Raw genomic sequence first — 20,349 nt, 5'->3', positions numbered from 1 at the left:
GGGTATGTGCTCAGGTATTTTGGTGCTGTTTTGGCCATCTTTTAGCACTTGAATGACATTGACAGGGGGGCGTAGTTGTAGAACAAAGGCTGCCAGCACGTAGATAAAATAATAGGTAGATTTAAGTCCTGTGTAACCGCGTATGTAATAGCGATAGCTCGACGTAACGATGAATAACACGACAATTATTACCATTGTTTAGTAGTCAATGGGGCCGATTCTCTTGTACATAATCTCTAAACTAAACTGAATTAACAGGTCTAAATCTAGTGCTATACTTTTCCGCAAGCAACATTATGAAAGGGATAGCAATAGATTTAGACGTCCCATTTTAGTTTAGTTTGGAGATTGTGTACAACGGAATTAGCCACAATATTTGTATTAACCGATCAACAATATTTGTATTAAACGTTTTTTTATGTGAAAACAAGTAATAACTCATGAGAAATACAATTACGCCACGAATTATCAAAGTTTGTTTTGCAACTTCTTCTATATATTCTTGAAAAAAACTGTTACAGGATAAGGGACAAAAAATAGGTTAGCTGCGTCTCTGTTTATCACATTAGTAACCAACTTTATCTGTGCTCTCTTTTTAGTGCGAATGAGAAAGCAAACGTTCCTGCATCTACCTTTATTACTCTATCTACGTGCCAGCACATAAAACGTCCTTTTTACTGAATATAATGAAAACTAGCCGATGCCCGCGACTTCGTCGCGTGGATTAAGGTTTTTAAAAAATTCTGTGGAAACTCTCTGATTTCCGGGATAAAAAGTAGCCTATTTTGCTACTACTAATCTAACTAGCAAAAAATCACGTCTATCTGTTGCTCGTGACTGAAAGGCAAACTAACAAACAAACACACTTTCGCATTTTTAATACGGGTAGTAGTTATTATGAGTTATACCTGTTAGAATCTACCTACTTAATAAACATTCCTCGTGAAATGTTCTGAAATCTGAATACAGTGATTTTTTTTCCTGAAATCAAACCTGTGACTAGGGAAGAAATGAAAATGTACTGTATGCTAACTATATGTTATGTATTCTGGATAAAGGAGAAAAATCGATCAAGTCAAAAATGCGAGTCAGCTTCGCACACGAAGGGTTTTGTACCATGTAACTACCTACCTTTTTATTTTCATAGCGGCCATTTCGAATTTTTATAATTAATTATTTGAAGCATATTTTGTGTTTTAATTATAAGTTATTGTATTAAACGAGTACATACTACGATTAATTTGGCGATTTTTATCTAACTACCAGTGTCTATTTTTGTCTCTGTCGGTTGCACTAGTCGTGGTCACGACTCACGAAGGGACTGCAGTGCTATAGTTTTTTAGTAGGTATTTGTTGCATCGACGTAATATACCTAATTCATGAGCGAGACCAATAACTAATCTATGACCTAATCATTTATTGATATAACGGCAACAGAAATACACAGTCTGTGAAAATTTCAGGTTACACCTAATAGTAGATAATCTATGGGTTACACCTATGACCTATGTATATATGTAGGTATATGGTTCATGAGGTACATCCCGCTCACAGACAGACGCATGGACAGACTGACGGCGGAGGCTTCTGGGTCCCGTTGACAACCTTCGGGACTCGGGTGCCGAACCCTACAAACAGAACCCTATACTTAACATGACGGGAATATTTTACTAACCATTCATAGTTAGATCGATTGTTTGTTAATTTTCATTGATTAATAATCGATTTGTCAAAAGAACAATAATTTATTTTGAATGCATTGCTAAATACAATAAAGCTTGATCTCTATGAAAGCTACCGATCTGTTTTTTTGCTAGATGGCACTAGTATCGCCCCCGCCATGTTAATTAGAAATCCGCCATATTTTTCTTACAGGAGAGTCGCCCTTTGCTTTTAGGGTAGTGTGAATTTTTATCGTAATTTGTTAAATAATGATTTTATGAGTTAATGATCATTATATTTAGTATTAGTGGTTAGTGCAATATTTGTGAAATAGTAAAATTGTCGCTTAGCGGTGACTGATGTGGTACAATTTTGATTTCCTGTTTCGGTTCCCCAATCTATTCTAAACAGAAAATGGCCGACGGTATTGGTGCGGGTGTCTCCTTTGTTTAGACTGAATTCTAGTGAAAATAAGAAATATAAGAAATAATGCCTAGTGCCTCGTTTTCTTCTTCGCGTTCTTACGTCCGTAGATCGCGAAGAAAAGGTGGACATCGGATACCATTGCCATCCAGGACCCAATCGAGTAAGTTATCCGGGTCGTCTGCTGTTGCTCCAAGTCCCAAGTATTACAAACGGCTCATTATCGACATTTTCATTGATGTGCAACTTTATTTAGATGTGCAATTATATTTGCCTTTACTCAACGTCTGAGAGGAAATGGCAAAGTGTATGAACATTTTGTAATATTTGAATTAATTTCGTTACATATGTCGAAGCTTGATATCAAAATCATCATTCATTGAAACCGCTGAAACTTTGAACGCTAAGCGTATGCTTCGTAAAATTTTAATTTTCTAGTTGTCAATAATATTGTATAGCGCATTTCAGTGACATTTTGCGCAATATGAGTATTGATTTGGTAGATGAAGACTAATTTTATACAGCATGACGAAACAGCTGTTCGGAAACGATGGAGGAATATCTGAATGCATTCAATTTCAAACATCAATATTTTTACTTTAATATTTTGTTGTACTTCATAAATGGTTGACATGACTCATTGTGGTGGGCTTTATCAGATATTATACTGATATTGTGTAAACAAAACATTTTTCATGAATTTTCTATCATAATTTTGGAGTTAAAATTTTATTGTAGTGAATAGTGAGTAAAAGCTGTGATAGCCTAGTGGTTAGGTGATTAGGTCTATGTTGTATTACCATATACTTACTGTGTAGTCTATAGTGATAATATTAACCCTTATTAATCACTATAGCCTATAAGCTGTGATAGCCTAGTGGTTAGGACGTCCACCTTCTAATCGGAGGTCGGGGGTTCGATCCCGGGCACGCACCTCTAACTTTTCATCATCATGATAAACGCGTCGCCAGCTCACTACTGAGCAGCAGCCTTCTCTCAGAATGAGAAGGGTTTGGCCATAGTCTACCATGCTGGCCAAGTGCGGATTGGCAAACTTCACACACCTGTAAGAACATCATAGAGAACTCTCAGGCATGCAGGATTCCTTACGATGTTTTCTTTCAGGGTTAAAGCATGTGATATTTAATTTCTTAAAACGCACATAACTCCGAAAAGTTAGAAGTGACCTCCTGAAAAGAAGGAGTCTTAACCATTAGGCTATCACGGCTTTCATCTCACCGCTTTAAATAAATTAACTTGAATGAAAATCTAGAATAATTTTATTAATACAAATTGACAGAAAGGTGTCTGTAATAGTATTCCATATGAAAATTAAGCTGTTAAAATCCTCTTCTCTTGCTTCAAGCAACCTGAACTGACTGACTTACTGACTGATCTATCAACACAGCTCAAACTACTGGACAGACCGGGCTGAAATTTGGCATGCAGATAGCTATTATGACGTAGGCAACCGCTAAGAAAAGATTTTTGAAAATTCGATCCCTAAGGGGGTGAAATATGGGTTTGAAATTTGTGTAGTCCACACAGAAAAAGTCACGAGCATAAGCTAGTTTTTTGATAAAGTTAATGTACAGTATAGTTAACCTAATTATAACAGAGTTTAGTACTATAAAATATAATTCACTAGCAGACTTGTCCTTAAAAGGTAAGTTAACAGACAAACACAATTTTGCATTTACAATATTAGTATAGATGAAGTACTGTCTGAAGTTGCATCATAGCGGTTTATACTAAAGCAAGGATTAAATTCACAAACCCAGTTGAAATCTGTTTTTCTACAATAATGCAGTCATGCCTCATGTTCCTATTGAACTACTTTTTAGGGTTCCGTACCTCAAAAGGAGAAACGGAACCCTTATAGGATCACTTTGTTGTCTGTCTGTCTGTCAAGAAAACTACAGGGTACTTCCCGTTGACCTAGAATCATGAAATTTGGCAGGAAGGTGGGTCTTATAGCCGGCATTTGTGGTTACATCATACAAAAAAAATATATTTGTGGTCATAAACTAACAATTAGTATTTTCAATTTTCGAAGTAAGATAACTATATCAAGTGAGGTATCATATGAAAGGGCTTCACCTGTGCATTCTAAAACAGATTTTTATTTATTTTTATGTATCATAGTTTTTGAATTATCGTGCAAAATGTTGAAAAAATATGACTGTAGTATGGAACCTCGATGCGCGAGCCTGACTCGCACTTGGCCAGTATTTTTAAATTCAGATACAAGTTAGGCCTCGACAGCAATCTCACCTGGTGGTAAGTGATAATGCAGTCTAAGATGGAAGCGGGCTAACCTGGATGGCAGTTTTTATTAAACCCATACCCCTTTGGTTTCTCCACAGCATTGTACCGGAATGTCAAATCACTTGGTGGCACGGCTTTGCCGGTAGGGTGGTAACTAGCCACGGCTGAAGCCTCCCACCAGACCAGACCAGAAATTTAGATATTATAAAATTCCAACCCCCTGCTGGGAATTGAACCTGGGACCTCCCACTAATAAGACAACAGCGCTCACCACTGCGCCAGGGAGGTTGTCAAACTTGTTTTGCACATGCTATTTATCACTGTAAAAACTAGTTTTGATGGAATGTATGATTTTATCTCTTATCTAAGCAAATATTACATTACAATTTTGACAATAATCGGGTTAGTAGGTTAAGAACTGTTATAACAATAATTTTGCTTTGGCTACGTATAGTGCAATGATACAACCCTGACATATCTGAAATTGTTTAAATTGTAGTTTGCATCTACTATATCACCTCAATTTTTTCATAACTACTGTACCTACTAAACAGTAATTTCAATAGGCATACAAATGCATCTCAAACAACTGCAAATCTATAATATAGTATTGAAAAAACTTAGATGTAATCTTTATCCTATTTGTAGTAGTATTTGCAAAGTTCAATCAATCCTTAAAAGCCAAATAAGTGTAATTAAATTAAATTGGCTATTCTTGCTAATCATATCATGTGAATGATGTTTTCTTACCTTTTTGTATGAGTAAATTATCTCTTAAATAGGTCAAGTGTTTGGCAGCAAGTCAAGATTTAGTCTAATATAAGATTTAGTTGAACAATTAGATAAAAAATGTAAAACTTGTGTCAAAAGTACTTAAAATATTATTTTAACAAAACAACAGAAAATACTAACTAAACAGATGTTGAATAATAAAATAGCCAAAAACAATTTGCAATAATAAAAGAAAAAGATGTAAGTAATTGTTGATATTTTTACCCTCTAGCATCAAACTTGATACATTCAATGTCAATGTTATCCTCTGACTGAGACCCTTCCACTGTTGTAGCAAGTACTAAAAATTTAGACAATCTTTCTATATATAAAAATGAATCGCTAAATGTGTTGCTGATCTCGAGAACAGCTGAACCGATTTCGATGGTTGGATGGTTCGGTTCTTACGGAGAGAAAAATTTAAAAAATTTGAATTGACTGTTAGGTTGCAGCTGGTAAATAATAATTGCAATTTTAACTACAATACAATAATTAAATTAAGTCCTTGAAAAGCTGCTCTTTCTGGTGTGAGGTCTTCATTCTAGCACCTAGGAACCCCAATGTCTATTGGTTTGTCAAACGTTGCGTCCTGACCATTGTCACTTCAGCTTCACAATCCATTAAGCGATGTTGTTTACCCTGGTTCCCTACGGAGAAACCTCTAGTTCCCGTATGAAAGGATGTATAGAAAGTATTTTCATTTATAGGTGAGCCATGTGAATCAGTGCCGTGTCCTAATAACGTGACAGGGAGCGCAATGGCGGCCACTGCCTGTGCGGGGCCGAGCGGCAGCGGCGGCGGTGGCTCCCCTCCGGTGCCGGCCGCGGCCGCCGCCACTACTGCGGGCCACCACAGCCCGTACGACCTGCGCCGCAAGTCGCCGCCCGCCTACCACGAGCCCGGGCCCTCGGGCGCCTGCTCGCTGCCGGCCAGGAAGAGGCCCAGGACGTGAGTAACTTACTTTTTCTCACTTGCACGGGAATTAATTCATTATTTAAAAAAAATACGTCAATCGGCTCTTTTCGCAAACTTTATAATATTACTAGCTGTTGCCCGCGAATTCGTCCACGTCCTGCGGGCACTGTCTTTTCCCATGGATTTTCTAAAAAAAATCTTTCATACATACCTTGTTCTGACAACCAAAAATAAATTAACCAATTTGATGCAGTAGTTCGGAAGTTATGCGCGTACATACATTTCCATCCCTAAAACACCGATAAGCCGGCCACCTTATGGCGACATTACTATAACTTATCGTTTTTTCGTAGATCTCTGTCCCAGGGCGTGGACGTGTGCAATGTGTCGCAGTACTTGCAATATGAGCTGCCTGATGAGGTGCTGCTGTGCATCCTGTCGCACCTCACCGAGCGCGACCTGTGCCGCGTCGCGCAGGTGTGCAAGCGGTTCAACACTATTGCCAATGACACTGAGTTGTGGTAAGTTTTTGTCCACGATAAACAAAGCTAGCTGTTTTAGCGTTTAACGCGCGGACAGGTTCGGAACTGGTCGGGCACTCTCCGACTAATCACGTGAGTCTAGTCTAGTTATTTATATTTATAGCTGTAATTCAAATAGACTAGACCTGAGGCCTGAGCTGATTGCAGAAGTTGTAAAACTTTTATGTGAGTAAGAAAAATTGTTTTTGGTTCTACTGAGCAGAGATACAGTTGTTACAATCACTATACAATATTTAGTGTGTGAAAGATGATTTTATTTAGTAGGGGTCAGATATTTGCAAAATATACCAGCAAAAGTTTAAATGCATTATTCACATTTAGTCTATTCTAGTCTTGGTAAAACTCAGGATAAATAAAGCCATTTGCAATTTTTACATGGTAATAAAAGTAAATAACAACACATTTTATTGTTAGATGATCTTCATTTGTGTTTAGATTTTTAAAAATCCTGTGTGAAACCAGGTTGATATTCCAGGATAAAACTGGGTCAGCATGGGGCTCTTCTCAGATTAGCAGACTTCACTCACACCCCTTTGAGAACATTATGGAGAACTCAGGCATGCATTTGATAAGCTAACGACAGAGGAATGTGCAGTGCTCAGACAAGCCGCCAAGCGCTTACGAGCACGAAGAAATCACCATTGTACCTAATTTTTTGTTTTTGTGGAAATAAATTATAAATCCATACTAATATTATAAATGCGAAAGTGTGTCTGTCTGTCTGTCTGCCTGCTAGCTTTTCACGGCCCAACCGTTCAACCGATTTTGATGAAATTTAGTACAGAGTTAACTTATATCCTGGGGAAGGATATAGGCTACTTTTTATCCCCGAAAATCAATGAGTTCCCATGGGATTTTTAAAAACCTAAACCCACGCGGACGAAGTCGCGGGCATCATCTAGTTTATAATATTAGTATTGATAACTACGCTATTAATTTTTAATTGTACAGGAAAAGCCTGTACCAATCGGTGTTTGAATACGACACTCCACTGATGCACCCCGCGCCGTGCCAGTTCGAGTTCGTGGCGGCGGACGAGTGCGACGCCGACAACCCGTGGAAGGAGAGCTTCCGCCAGCTCTACTACGGCATCCACGTGCGCCCCAACTTCCGCCCCAAGAAGGACTCGCGCATCAAGCACTTCAACACTATTAGGGTTAGAATTGAATAGAAATATTTTTTTTAGAAAAGAGTAGAAATATTTTTATCAAATGCACTTTTACAAGTACTTTAGAATCGTCAAATGCATCTACCACTGGTTCAGTATGCCTTTCCTACTGAGGAAGGAACCAGCAAGAAACTCGTAGGTTTGTTATTTAGAATCTTTGTTTGTTTGTAGATTCATCAATCATATAAAATCTTCTCTTATTAGTACTCTTAAGTCTTAATATCATGTTTTTATTATAAGCAGGCGTCTCTGGAGTACGTAGAGGAGCGGAGCGGCGGCGGCGGCGCGGCGTGCGCGTGTGGCGCGGGCGCGTGCACTTGCCGGCGCGCGGCCGCCGCGCCGCAGCCCGCTCTCGTGTTCGTGCACGCCGGCCTCTACCAGGAGGAGTGCCTCGCCATCGACACCGACGTGCAGCTCATTGGTGAGACCCAACTATTACTATTACAATTTAAAAAAAAAACTGGCCACTTTTTTTGTGATGTACCACAAATTCACAACTTTCAGATTTTTCTATTTACTTGTGCTGTAAGATATTGCTACCTGCCTTTCATGATTCTAGGTCAATGAGCCCTATAGGTTTTGATTTCCTTCATGGGTCTTGATAGAGAGATCAACAATGAAGTGATCCTACAAGGTTCTGGAGATACAGAGTCCTAAAAAATCTTTATATGCAAGAAAGGTTTAAAAGGTTTATAACAAGTAAGGTTTCCTGGTGGTCCACACTAGGTAAATCTGTATTGTGGACTTCTTAGTAATCTTATTTTAACAGAGGACTGGGAGTCTGACTGGCGTCAAACAAAGTCGTGTGAACGTGTATCCGTGAAATTGTAATTGACGAACAAGGCTTATGTACGCTAATTTTGTGCTTGGATCTAAACAAAGAATCAATTCAGAGCATAACTTGTAAACACTTTTATCAAAATCAATTTTTTCAATAAAAAACGTTTTTGATTTGAATGTAGAAATGCAAAGAATCAACTGAATCATTTCTCATCAAATCAATTCAATCAAGCATGTTCTATGATAATTAATTGAACTGGCATAGTGAGGCATTGGCAAGCAGCTTGCAGCCATTAGACCCTTATGAGCTTGAGTTACTGAAACATCAGTTTTTTGCCCTAATCACAGCTATTGAAAAAATAGGTCCTACTTAAATGAAAAAGAAAAACATTTAAAGTTTTTAGCTTCCATGTGTATTGAATGATATTGTGGTGTGTGCACAACTGTGGATTGTCCCGCAATAACTTTGTTCTCAGTATATTTAAAGGCCAGTATTAACACTACATTTTTCCAGGTTGTGCCCCAGGCAACGTCGCGGAGTCCGTTGTCCTGGAACGTGAAGCGGAGTCGACTCTCACGTTCGCGGAGGGCGCCAACCGTGCCTACGCGGGCCACATGACCCTCAAGTTCTCGCCAGACGCCACCAGCACCATGCAGCACCACAAGCACTACTGCCTGGAGGTCTCCGACAACTGCTCTCCCACCGTCGACCATTGTATTATACGGAGCGCCAGTGTTGGTAAGCCATTTCTTTGTTAACCCAGTAACAAAAAAAAATTCATAAAAAAATGTTATGCGTAAACATAGCATTTATTTAGGTAACGTACACAGATCAAACAGTCTTGTGATATCAATTACAATATCGATAATGATGACGTGGTTCGAAGACCGTAAGACTTGCATCAGAAAGAGAACTAAAATGATTTTAAACAAGAATTATTTATCGTAAACAGTGGGTGCAGCTGTATGCGTTAGCGGCGCGGGCGCCAACCCAGTGATCAAGCACTGCGACATCAGCGACTGCGAGAACGTAGGGCTGTACGTTACGGACTACGCCCAGGGCGCCTACCAGGACAATGAGATATCCCGCAACGCGCTCGCTGGCATCTGGGTCAAGAACTTCGCCAACCCTATCATGCGCCGCAACCACATACACCACGGACGAGACGTCGGCATTTTCACCTTCGAGAATGGCTTGGTGAGTTTTTAGTGCACAACAGCTAGTTAGAATGTAGGGCTGTGCTGTACGTTACGGACTACGCCCAGGGAAGCTAACAGGACAATGAGATATCCCGCAACGCGCTCGCCGGCATCCGGGGTCAAGAACTTCGCCAACCCTATAATGCGCCGCAACCACATACACCACGGACGAGACGTCAGCATTTTCACCTTCGAGAATGGCTTGGTGAGTTTTTAGTGTACAACAGCTAGTTAGAATGTAGGGCTGTGCTGTACGTTACGGACTACGCCCAGGGAAGCTAACAGGACAATGAGATATCCCGCAACGCGCTCGCCGGCATCCGGGGTCAAGAACTTCGCCAACCCTATCATGCGCCGCAACCACATACACCACGGACGAGACGTCGGCATTTTCACCTTCGAGAATGGCTTGGTGAGTTTTTAGTGCACAACAGCTAGTTAGAATGTAGGGCTGTGCTGTACGTTACGGACTACGCCCAGGGAAGCTAACAGGACAATGAGATATCCCGCAACGCGCTCGCCGGCATCCGGGGTCAAGAACTTCGCCAACCCTATCATGCGCCGCAACCACATACACCACGGACGAGACGTCGGCATTTTCACCTTCGAGAATGGCTTGGTGAGTTTTTAGTGCACAACAGCTAGTTAGAATATAGGGCTGTACCAGGATAATGAAATCCGAAACCGAAACTTATGCGGACGAAATCGCGGGCATCATCTATTTAGTGTAGAGATAACTTGCATCCTTGATATATGTATTGGCTACTTTTTATTCCAGAAAATATGGGATAAAAGTGGCCTATATTTGAAAAACCTCCCCAGCTGGCACACCTAAAAGCCAATAATTGGGAATTGAATTGAATTGAAAAGCCTAAATTATCATCATCTACAGTCTATACTATCTATACTAATATTATAAAGAGGTAATGTCGTTAAGTTTGTTTGTAGGGGGTAATCTCTGGAACTACTGGACTGATTTTGAAAATTCTTTCACCAATAGAAAGCTACAATATTCCTGAGTGACATATGCTATATTATATACACGCGGGCGAAGCCGCGGGGATCAGCCAGTCTAGTATAAAAATAAAATACTTAGTGATTTAGTCCAAAATAATATTTTCAGGGCTATTTCGAAGCAAATGACATCCACAACAACAGAATCGCCGGTTTCGAAGTGAAGGCCGGCGCGAATCCCACCGTAGTACATTGCGAGATCCACCACGGACAGACCGGGGGCATATACGTCCACGAGTCTGGCCTCGGCCAGTTCATAGATAATAAGATACACTCCAACAACTTCGCGGGCGTCTGGATCACGTCCAACAGCAATCCCACCATACGGCGCAATGAGATCTACAATGGACACCAGGGAGGCGTGTACATATTCGGGGAGGGCCGTGGACTTATTGAGCACAACAACATCTATGGGAACGCTTTAGCAGGCATACAGGTTAGTGATATAATATACTGTAAGAGACTGTCCAACGCCGAAAATATTACGTCAACTCATGTTGCCGAAGATTTTATAAATAATCACTTGTAACTTTCATTTACTTGCTTATAAATTGGAGTTACTGAGAAATATGTGCTCTTGATTAATTTTTTGTGAAAATAGTCGCAAAACATGAAAAAACATGTTCGAAAAACACACTTTTTTAACTGACTGCTAGCAATAAGTCAATTGCTTGTCTAACAGCCGCACTCAAAGTCGCTTAATCGTTACTTAAGATTGAGTTAAAACGAGACAGCTATATCTCTATCATAAATCTGTCTCAGATTGTGTCACAGATTTATGATAGAGATATAGCTGTCTCGTTTTAACTCAATCTTAAGTAACGATTAAGCGACTCTGAGCGCGGCTGAAAGTATATTTTTTGCTCGATCGCCGCTAAAATTTTATGATTAACACAATCATACTACTGAGTAAACACCAGACTACTGAGAAAAACTAACCAGTGTCCATAACGTCATGTTGGTAAATAACAGTTATCATTTTCGTATAACAATAATAATAATTATTGTTTTAATCATTTCATCTCATAGGAGAAATGATTTTCAGATACGCACAAATAGTGACCCCATAGTGAGGCACAATAAGATCCACCATGGCCAACATGGGGGCATTTACGTACATGAGAAGGGGCAGGGGCTCATTGAGGAGAATGAGGTCTACGCTAACACACTGGCCGGCGTCTGGATCACTACTGGGTCCACGCCTGTGTTGCGACGTAATCGAATTCACTCAGGGAAACAGGTCAGTGTAAAACTCTAAACTAACTAAAAATTGGCCTTATTTCTTAGAAATATAAACATGAGAAGGAATAGGGACTTGGGCAGTACTTGCATCTCCATACAAGAGAAGGGGCAGGAGCGTATTGAAGAAAATGAGTGTATGCTAATACATTGGATGGAGTCTGGATTACCACTGAATCCACGCTTGTGTTGTGACGTAATCGAATTCAGTCAGGGTCAGGGAAACAGGTCAATATTTACTCAAAACATGGCCATATTTATCACAAATGTAAACATGACAAGGATGCCTCATTATGGGTCTTAAGATCCACCATGGCAACATGGGGGCATCTATAACATATACAAGAAGGGGCAGGGGTGTATTGAGGAGAATTTGGTTTGTGATAAAACATTGGCCAAAGTCTGGATTACCACTGGCTTAACCCTGTGTTACAACAGGTTCACTCAATTTTGTAAATTCAGCAACTGACCATCAAAAAGTGTACTTATTTTTGGGTACAATTAGTACCCAATTTGAATAAATGATTGATTTTGGCTTTGAATAAATATATTATATAATTATATGCTATTCATGCTATCAATCTAAATATATAAAAGGAAATGGTGACTGACTGACTGACTGATCTATCAACGCAACGCAATTTTTGAAAATTCAACCCCTAAGGTGGTGAAATAGGGGTTTGAAATTTGTGTAGTTCACGCGGACGAAGTCGCGAGCATAAGCTAGTTATAATATAATTATGTTTTAATCTGTACACTAAACACAGTTATTCCTACATTCTCAGGTTGGCGTGTATTTTTACGACAACGGCCACGGTAAACTAGAAGATAATGATATATTTAACCACCTATACTCAGGAGTACAAATAAGGACAGGGAGTAACCCTGTCATCCGTGGCAACAAGATATGGGGCGGGCAGAATGGTGGCGTTCTAGTCTACAACGGGGGTCTAGGGTTGTTGGAGCAGAATGAGATCTTCGATAACGCCATGGCCGGTGTATGGATAAAGACTGACTCAAATCCCACGCTCAAGAGGAACAAGATTTTTGATGGGCGTGATGGTGGCATCTGTATTTTTAATGGTGGCAAGGTGAATTTCTTTTTGAAAGCTATATTATTTATAATTCTATAATATAATTATAATTCACCGCATTCCCGTCGTGACCACGACCCGTGCAATTGGGTTGAAATAACGACAAATAAAAACATCAAATTAATCGTGGTATGTACCCATTATCTACATTAAAAGCATTTATAAAAAAATCAGTACAAAATTATGGTGTTAGGCAGTGACTTTTTGACTGGATTAGTATAACACTAAAGAGATTTTTCATTTTCCAGGGTGTATTGGAGGAGAACGATATATTTCGCAACGCACAAGCGGGTGTTTTAATCTCAACGCAGAGCCACCCCGTGTTGCGACGTAACCGCATCTTCGACGGCCTCGCCGCGGGCGTCGAGATCACCAATAATGCGACAGCTACCCTAGAACACAATCAGATATTCAACAATAGGTTTGGAGGTAAGGGGACCGAAAAATTAATATCAGCCGATAGAAGTCCACTGCGGGACATAGGTAAGGGTAAGGACATCCACACGGCAGTCTTGCTCCATCTGAGTGCAGCGGCTCCCTGTGACTCGTTTGACGTATGTCCACCTAGTGGGTATATACATTACATTTACATATTTATTTTTCTTAATATAATTCATTCATTAATAAGTTGCGCATATCCTAAATTAAGAATTATAATTTTATTTCAGTCAAAAATTTTGTATAATAATATGTTGTATGCAACAAATTATAGAATGGCGCTTCTGAACAAAAGTTGTGTTAGATGAAAATTAGTATGACACTGGACATGAGTCCTTGGTTTTATGTAATGTACATCATACATGTTTCTTTATACTTATCTTTTTAATATTGAGAGTTTTGGTATGTAATTCCATTTAGAGAAATGTTTGAAATTCTGTACATGTAATGTGAAGAAACATAATTACATGCATGATCTTTTTGGTAATTTAATCCGTACGTGATATATTACAATGTAGATGGGTACATGCCACGATTAATTTGATGATTTCGACCCAGTTTCATGGGTTGTGGTCACGACGGGACTCAATATGTATTCGTTATCTACATTATAATATGTCGTTAAAACATAAAATAAGCTTAAAATCATCCGTACGTGATGTTTGCAGGTCTGTGCCTGGCGTCGGGCGTGTCGCCGCTGGTGCGCGGCAACAAGATCTTCAGCAACCAGGACGCGGTGGAGAAGGCGGTGGGCGGCGGACAGTGCCTCTACAAGATCTCCTCCTACACCTCCTTCCCTATGCACGACTTCTACAGGTACATACAATATTATGTTTCCTACTAGCTGATGCCCGCGACTTCGTCTGCATGGAATGAGGTTTTTAAAAATTCCGTGGGAACTCTTTGATTTTCCGGGATAAACAGTAGCCTATGTCACTCCAGGTCTTTATCTATACCCAGACAAAAAATCACGTCAATCCGTTGCAACGTGATTGAAGGACAAACCAACAAACAAACACACTTTCGCATTTATAATAATGGTACTGATACTGGGTGTAACCAGAATGCTAGCAAAAACTTAGCGTTATTGTTTTCTAAACACAATCCAATACCAATAACTATTTGCCTCATTTTGTAGTTTTAGTGAGTTTGTATTTTTCAAACCCGCAATGTATAGCGTGCAAAACTCGGAGTCAATGCCCCGTGTACGACGCGGCATTGACTCCAAGTATCCTACTAACGCAACTTACTTCTAGCGTCAGTCAGATGTTTTATTTGCAATATATCGTAAACTGTTACAAAATTATAAGATTTTTTAATATTTTTTTTCGCGTTTTTTTGTGCTTATCATATCAGTAATCATCTATCACCTGTCCTCGTTTTTGCCAGCGTTCTGGTAACACCCTGTACAAATATAACAATAGAATTTTGTAAGTTGTGGAAACAAATCAGAAAGGAAATTAATCAGCTTTTTCTCTGCGATTATGATAAAGCGCACTAAATTAATTGATAATCACTAAAATCGATTGACATCGCACTAGCGAACAAACTCTCAAAAGACTGTTCTTCTCAAAGGCGACTCTGCGAAGAGTTGTGTCAGTCAGTGCGTAGTCATCAGTCAGTTTCAGTGTGACGTTAAAAGTACGCGACGTTATAATGGACGAGGTGCTAGGTAGATATAGATTTGTATGTAACTATTATGAATAATAGATTCTTGGATTATTAACGCCCTGAGCAGTTACCCAGGACCTGCCAGGGTCCGCGTGGAAGACGAGACATTGCATTCTGGTATTCTAATGTTAATCATATGTGTTCTAGGTGCCAGACGTGTAACACGACAGATCGTAACGCTATATGTGTCAATTGTATCAAAACCTGCCACTCGGGACACGATGTGGAATTTATTCGTCATGACAGGTTAGAAACTTTATTAAATTTTTCTGTGTAAGCAATATCTATCAAGTGATTAATTTAGTTTTATTGCTTTAGGTCGTGTGTTGTCTGTCAGTTAGTCACGGTACTTTTTTATTTAAATAGTAAAATCGTAGCGAGGTTCTTCGATGAAATGGCATGCCATTTAATTACGTTTATTTCTCGGCCTGAGGACTGAGATAATATTATTGGTTCAAGTCGGGGCAAGACGGACAATACCGCCAAAAGTTATTATTTATAGATGTTAAAATTTTAGTATCATGATTCATGGCTTGTTTAACAAAATATTTCTACATTTGTGCCAAACCAAGATTTTGTATCCTTTAAATTTTAGTCAATACAGCTTCAAATATTAATTTATGAAAATAAAAATTTAACAATATGTATTGATTCTATGTATATTGTTCCAGATTTTTCTGTGACTGCGGCGCAGGCACGCTGTCCAACCAGTGCCAGCTGCAGGGTGAGCCCACGCAGGACACGGACACGCTGTACGACTCGGCCGCGCCCATGGAGTCGCACACGCTCATGGTCAACTGAACAGTGCCGCATCCGAGCACTGCCCTCCATGTGACCAGTCCACAGTGTAACTAATGCAGCGTGCAAAGCCTGATGAATAATATCTGTAATCTGTCGATAAGCTACTTTACGGCCGGATATTGAATCTATGCTCTCACTGCGCGTATATTAAAGATAGGGAGCTGTAGAGCGCACTTTGACTTTGCTCTAGCTTATGAAACTGTTAAAACGAGACAAATGAGTGTCAGACATAAATCTGTCTCGTTTTAACTCATTTAAACAAAGTCAAATTACGATCTATGGACTTGGGTGGGTGAGCCCAAGCAGGACACGGACACGCTGTACGACTCAGCCGGACCCATGGAGTCGCACACGCTCATGGCCAGCTGAACAGTGCCACATCCAAGCACTGCCCTTCATGTGGTCAGCCGACAGTGTAACTAAAGCAGCGTGCAAAGCCTGATGAATAATCTGTTGATAAGCTACTTACGGCCGGATATTGAATCTATGCTCCCACTGCGCGTATATTAAGGACGGGGAGCTGTAGAGCATACTTTGACTTTGCTCAGGCTTAAACCACTGTTAAAACGAGACAAATGAGTGTCAGACATAAATCTGTCTCGTTTTAACTCATTCAAAAGTACAGTCAAAGTACAATCAGCTATTGGCTTGACATTTCGTCCATACAAGTGTCGAAAAGGGGCCACCTGTAGGGCGATTGTCTAAAACCTGCATCAATCATTATTACAATCTCAATTGTTCTGATTGGCTGAATTTGTGCGATTCTTGTTACAACAATGCATTGTGGCCAATAATGAGCGAGCATTAACCAATCAGAGATGATTGCGATCGTGACATTGTAGAGAGTAGGCCGCGGTAGAGCCACAGCCCATGCAGGACACTGACAGACTACAACTCTGACACGGTAATGTTATCTATGCAGTATTCCAACTACATACAAACAGGCGAAACGCGAGCTATAGCAATATATCATCGCGACTGTGCCGCAATGACGAACGGACGGTGTTTTGTTTTTTTATTAACCGCGCGATTTTTTTACTAAAAATAAGTTCAAGTACATATTTAAACACAAAGTAAGCAAATGTAATTAAAATGCCGGAGGCGGGCAGCCCTATCGCATGTTTACGTACCGCGTTGCTGTAGGTATTTATTTAAAAGATACGGCCGAGTTACAATACTGTATAGATAACATTACCGTGAATCTGCCGCGCCCGTGGAGTTCGAATGTTTAAGGGTCGGACCGCATTACAGCGGTACTACATAGAGCGGCACAAAGCGTCAAAATATCATATCGTATGGTGCAATGTCGCGCTAGAGCGGCGCTGCTCAGCGACAACAACCCTATTTTGACGCGTTGCTCGGCGCCGCTGTAATGCTGTCCGGCCTTCAAGCTCAATTGCTAATTGGATATTTTCCTACTTTTGAATTTGATAAATATTACTTTATTATAAACTAGGATAAAGATAGTCAGTACGCTGAAAAAAATATTAAAATGCAACAAATATTTACATAGTTACAGGCATTTTAATTTTGGAGTGAGAGGGTCCTCTATCCCTTTCTCGCAAAACGAAAATTTATATGAAACCGCACGAACCTACTATGGCATCAGTAAGGTGTGACGTCAAAATTCTATATCGCTATCTCTGTCTAATCAGAAATATTTAAATGCTTATAACTTTTTGTTATTTGATCGTTTTAATTAGTTTTTTTAGTTTACGTCATTATTTTTATCCTAGTTTATAATAAAGTAATAAAAAAATCGGAGTCTAATACCCAATTGCAAATCTATAAATGGTCTTATTGAAAAACCGATATTTTGGATGGGTTTCAGTTTTGTTTTCAATCTGCCATTTATGAAAGAAGTTAGGAGTCAAGCTGTTACCATTTCAAAAGTGTTACAATGCCATAATGCATACTCCAATTTCTTTTAAACTTGCTTTGTCCCTATCCCAGTTACAGGCAAACTTACCGGGCGCGATCGCGACAATATTACAGTGATCGCAAAACCCGTAGTTCGATCTGAACACGAGGCGTTTGGCTGCACAGTATAGACAAACAAAAATGCGTTACTTGTCCTTAGCTGAACCTGCTCAGACTGCTGCTAGGCTGCTATTGCAACTTCAGATTAGACTACTTGTTTTGCGATCACTGTATAAATCATGCAGCCGTGTTTAATACAAACCGCAGATTTATTTAAACGTGAGTTTATAATATGAGAATAAGCATTTAAGGCATCATTCATGCAGAACGGTTTTTCAACCGGTGAATGCATATATTCATTAATCCACACTCAGAAAATAGCGGCCCTAGTCCTAGCCTAGACTTGGGCGTCTCTCGTCACTCGTATGGCTGCTAGATTGCAGTACTAGGTATTTCTAGTGAAGAATGTCCCTTGATATGGTTAAAGGCTTACATTTTCGGTAGTTTCACTACCGACCGCGGCCATCTGTGTGAATTGGTCCTAAGGCTTCGTTCATACTACGTTTTCTCACCCGCCAAATGTGAGCGATTGTCATGTCATGCAGCTTGCCAATTTTATACCCATAATCTAATATTTAAAAAATTGGATTTGTATATATTTTCTCTAAGTAAAAAGGATTATCGTATCCAGTATTTGACTCCCTATATTAAATTATGTTTATTTTTAAGTTCTCACTAGGCTATTTGGTGAAACCAAATTTCGTTGGCATTTTTCATAATTATGTTTAAGACCAAAACAGGTAGGCACTAGAAAAACGCTGAGGTAGCGTCCAAACTAAAGTCTAGCATTCTAACTGTTTTTCTGTCTTGGTTTTCTATTAGTTTGTACGCAGCCTTACTACCAGCGTTTGTATGTAAGGTAGTGAAAAAAATTAATATACCTATATTTTTTTAAATAGTACGGGCATTGCACGTAGTTGCATTAGCTACCTGCCGGTTCGCACTGGCCGGGAGCCCAACAGTCTCTACTCTAGCAACTATTTTTATTACCTAAAACTTCGCATTGTACATTCACGTAAGTCGCTGATATATGTTCGTCGTATGGTAACATTTAATCGGTTCAATTATGTATTTATCGATGTACGTTATATAGGATGACGAAACACATACGCTATTTGTATATGTAGGGGGCGTTTTTATCATCGGTACTTAAATAATGTATTTCGTTGTGTAGAATCATGCATTCCCAAATTGTAATCACCCCACTTTCGGTGTCACATTTATATATTTAGAGCGTAATATTTGTTTTATAAGGTAATACCGAATAGCGACTATATCGTAACGTTCTACTATAGCTATCGTAATCATGGAGATGTCGTTTTTATTTATCTTGGAAGGATGAAAGTCATAATTAAGTAACGTGATCGATTCGAGCCAGCGGCTGTCACAGTCAGGTTAGCTAATTGTATTATAAATAACCATAAGTATTTTTTAACTATTTGACTTTAATTTTGTTTTTATAAGAGCACTTATTATTTAGCTCTCCTGATGGGGTTGATCGTTCGCGTTTTCGTTTTAGTTAATAAAGATATTTGACCAGTTCGTTTCGCGTTGGGGTGGAACAGTGATTAGGAGGCCGACTCGCCTAACTACACCTAATGCGCTTTGTAAATATTTATGTCTCACAATAATCGAAAAAAATTAGTAATTAATGTAATTTGTATCATTATATTTTTATTATTGATCACAACATGTATGTTTAATTAATTATTACGATGAAGTACGTACGTTATGTTCAGAAGGAATCGTCGCGCGTCGCCGATGGGGCCGGACTCCGGAGAGTTCCGGCGCCCTTGTGTATATTAAATGCAAAAGAAGAACGAATGTGCATATTTAACTGGAAAAGATCTTAGGTACAATTGATATTTTATTATATTGTTAATTTAAATGTGGTATTGATATCGACGACAAGCAATGTTGAGCCGGGGGCCGCGCTCGCGGCCGGATCGCGGATAGTCGTAAGTTAGCCGATAAGCTATAATGAAAATCTAAATTACTCAGTAATCACGATTAAATTTACGAATTGTCAAATTCTCCATAGCACGGTATGTTCTGTGTCTGCTTTTTTATATCCTCAAACTGTGATCATCGCTAATTACATAAATATGTAAGAGAAGTATTTTCGTTTCCGCGTACAGAATAATGAAACTTTATTATTGTAACAGCAAAATTGCCGTGGCGCCGATGCTTTATTTAACTGAATTAAAATGTGAAATTGTTATTTATTGAATTGTCAGTTTGTTTAATTTATTGATTATAAAATATCTGGATAATATTTTCTTGATACCTGAGAATACCACTGTAAAAGCCGTGATATACATCATATAATATTATAAAATTGAATTTTATTTACTTACTTCCCCTTTTTAGGGTTCCGTACCTC

General features: G+C 39.3%; 1 protein-coding gene across 1 annotated transcript; it reads left to right on the top strand.

The window, feature by feature from the left end:
- Positions 1–1,832: 1,832 nt before the first annotated feature.
- Positions 1,833–20,318, top strand: FBXO11 (F-box protein 11). The gene is made up of 14 exons (XM_034978171.2): positions 1,833–2,248; positions 5,832–6,072; positions 6,393–6,560; positions 7,533–7,737; positions 7,993–8,170; positions 9,044–9,268; positions 9,483–9,727; positions 10,853–11,179; positions 11,789–11,983; positions 12,768–13,073; positions 13,325–13,505; positions 14,183–14,330; positions 15,333–15,431; positions 15,857–20,318. Exons 1-14 carry the CDS (start codon positions 2,152–2,154, stop codon positions 15,984–15,986), a joined length of 2,745 nt encoding a protein of 914 aa, XP_034834062.1. The 5' UTR covers positions 1,833–2,151; the 3' UTR covers positions 15,987–20,318.
- Positions 20,319–20,349: the final 31 nt, after the last annotated feature.

Source organism: Maniola hyperantus, chromosome 18 (genome assembly GCF_902806685.2).
Source record: "Maniola hyperantus chromosome 18, iAphHyp1.2, whole genome shotgun sequence".
In the NCBI taxonomy this organism is placed as follows: domain Eukaryota; kingdom Metazoa; phylum Arthropoda; class Insecta; order Lepidoptera; family Nymphalidae; genus Maniola; species Maniola hyperantus.
This window is presented reverse-complemented; position numbering and strand designations above follow the sequence as displayed.